The sequence below is a fragment of the Nannobrachium achirus genome (assembly GCF_963921795.1).
Source record: "Nannobrachium achirus genome assembly, chromosome: 10".
Taxonomy (NCBI): Eukaryota; Metazoa; Chordata; class Actinopteri; order Myctophiformes; family Myctophidae; genus Nannobrachium; species Nannobrachium achirus.
In genome coordinates this window covers 3,927,108-3,929,598 of record NC_137819.1, presented here as the reverse complement: position 1 = coordinate 3,929,598, position 2,491 = coordinate 3,927,108, and the positions used below count along the sequence as shown (strand labels likewise).

The window sequence follows — 2,491 nt, the reverse complement described above, 5'->3', positions numbered from 1 at the left end:
GTGATTTAGGTGATTGGTAATAACAGAGGTGGATTAACCTGTGTGCAAACACAGGCTATGTGCCAAGTTCTGTGTTATTTACCGAATACAGAGCCAATCCCAAAGGCATTTGTATTGAAAGTAAAAGTTGTAGTGTGTCTCAGGAATGCCCCACTAGCAACATGAAGCTTGCCCTCAAATAAAAAGAGCTGTTCTTAAGCGCACAGCTTGTGGATTCAAACTGTGATGAGTTTCTGTTTGGATTCCTTGTCTGTGTCCAGCCTGGGCAACCTGGTTGTGTCCTGCTTTGGAAGGCCATACAGGTAGATGGACAAACACACCAGCAAGGCTCCCAAGACAAAAGTGACCGTTATCACCAGGCCAAACAAGAGGACCGAAGCCACGGTTGAGAGAACGATGGCAGCCGCGGCAGAGAAGCCCTTCATGATGTTGTCTGTGTACTTGACAACCACCGACGTATACAGCCCCCCCACACTGGCCAGGACTACTACGAACCACACCCATGGTGTGTAACCAAAGAAGAAGCCTTTCGCGAGGACCTTGTCACCCTCTGTCATGTAAACGCCAGCGAGGGTGACCACGATGCCAGACAGGTACATCTGGATGTTCCTCACCCACAGGGACGTATCGGAGGTCTTCAGTACCTTCTCAAAGTACACACCTGCAAATCCAGAACACAGGACAGCCACCGCAATGGCTACAAACCCAACAAAAGGGTTCTGCTCAATCTGGACCCCAGTGATTTCTGCAGGTTTCCACAGGACGAGGGTCACGCCCCCGCAAAGCATGAAGACGGAGAACCACTGCAGTCGGCTGAGTGAGCGGCCCAGGATGAGGAGCATAAACAAGGCCGTGCACGGGATCTTCAATTGGTACGTCACCTGAAACACAGCCGCATCTAGGTTGCTCAGGGCCAGAAAGGCCAGGTTATTCTGAACTGCATACAGAAGGGAAGGAATGCTCAGTTTCAGCAACTCTCTGGGACTTCTAAATACATGTTCCACAAGGGAGTCCTTCAGCCTGCTAGGACTACCCGTTTCCTTTGCCAGCATTCCAAGGTTCAGTATTATCTTAAGGACTTCAGTCATGAACACTGCAGTAGTCGAGAAGTACAACTCTGACGATACAGTCCTTGTCCTTGTGTATCGCAGTGTCACTGTGTAGGTCGCTGCCACTACTGTCATTACTGACATGCAGTATAACTTGAACACAAGACTCACAGGTTCATTAGCAATTGTTGTTGTTGTTGCTGTTGTTGTTGTTGCTTGTCTGAGTGGCGATGGTGAGTGTCGCTCTGCAACATATTCTTGGCCATCATCATCCGTATTGTTCATCTTTAGTCACGGGTTAACACAGAGCTTTGTTCTGTGTTCACCCGTGTTGGTCTATATATATATGCCCATGTATTGTTTGGTGATGCCATGACGACACATTGAGGTTAGACAACACACTCCATTTTTTGAGTGCCACTCCACTCACGCTCAGCACCAGTAAATCCACGTGGACCATCATTTCCCGGGTCTCCTACAGAACCATCATAACCAGGGGGTCCTGGTGTCCCATCGAGGCCTTGAGAACCCACAGGACCCTTCAAACCTGACCAACATAAACACACACGCAAAGACATCAGACAAAAACACACACTACTGTGAAAATGATAATAATACATTCTAATACATACTCAAAGTCAAGATAAGCACCAAGCGCGGCATGCTGTTCATATAATCGAAAAGTTCCTTCCCAACGCACGCTGTGTGACTCACATCTAGGACCTGCAATCCCTGGAGGACCCTGGTTGCCAGGGTAACCATCGGGTCCTGGATTAACAGGTGGTCCGTGTTGGGTGGGTGGAACACTGGATCTCCTGGGAGACCTTGGACACCTAGGGAAACACATGAGTTAAACTATCATAACAGACCTACAATGCTGTATAATATATAACAATGTGAACCCAAGCATCCCTATTCTGGGGTAAACATTCAGTTAAACGAGCAGATTGGGTATTCTTTTGTGAGGAGATGAATTAACAAGTTGGTACTGTGTTATCGAAGTGCTAGTGGCTCAGAGATTCTGACTGATGAACAAAAGCCTTTAGAACCACTCAGCCCTTTTAGTTGGGTCAAAAATGGCAGTTCCGTGACCGTGGAGAGCGAAGGTCCGTTTCTCAATGGATTTGTCATCTAGGAGAGTTATTAAACACATTTGGCCGGGGTGTATTTTTTATAATGGTGGGGAAAATGTTTGACAGCTAGGGTAATTTTCAGTCTCATTCACTTACTATACACTACGCTATAAAGGAAGAAATTACGAGAGACAGCCGCTGGCCACCGCGTCCACGTCCATGGACGCGGCCGCGAAAAAAACGGCCGTGGACGCGAGGCCTCGTCCACGGACGCAAACGGCCGGCCGTCCTGGCCGTGGACGCGGCCGTGGACGCAGACGGCCGGGACGCGGCCGTGGACGAGGCCGTGGACGAGGCCGTGGACGAGGC

At 49.1% G+C, this 2,491-nt stretch overlaps 1 protein-coding gene across 1 annotated transcript; it reads right to left on the bottom strand.

The window, feature by feature from the left end:
* Nucleotides 1–215: 215 nt before the first annotated feature.
* On the bottom strand, nucleotides 216–1,334 carry LOC308292359 (CMP-sialic acid transporter-like; the record flags this gene model as incomplete). The annotated part of the gene is made up of 1 exon (XM_080734672.1): nucleotides 216–1,334. The coding sequence occupies one exon, from the start codon at nucleotides 1,332–1,334 to the stop codon at nucleotides 216–218; it is 1,119 nt and encodes a 372-aa protein (XP_080590798.1).
* Between the last annotated feature and the right edge of the window lie 1,157 nt (nucleotides 1,335–2,491).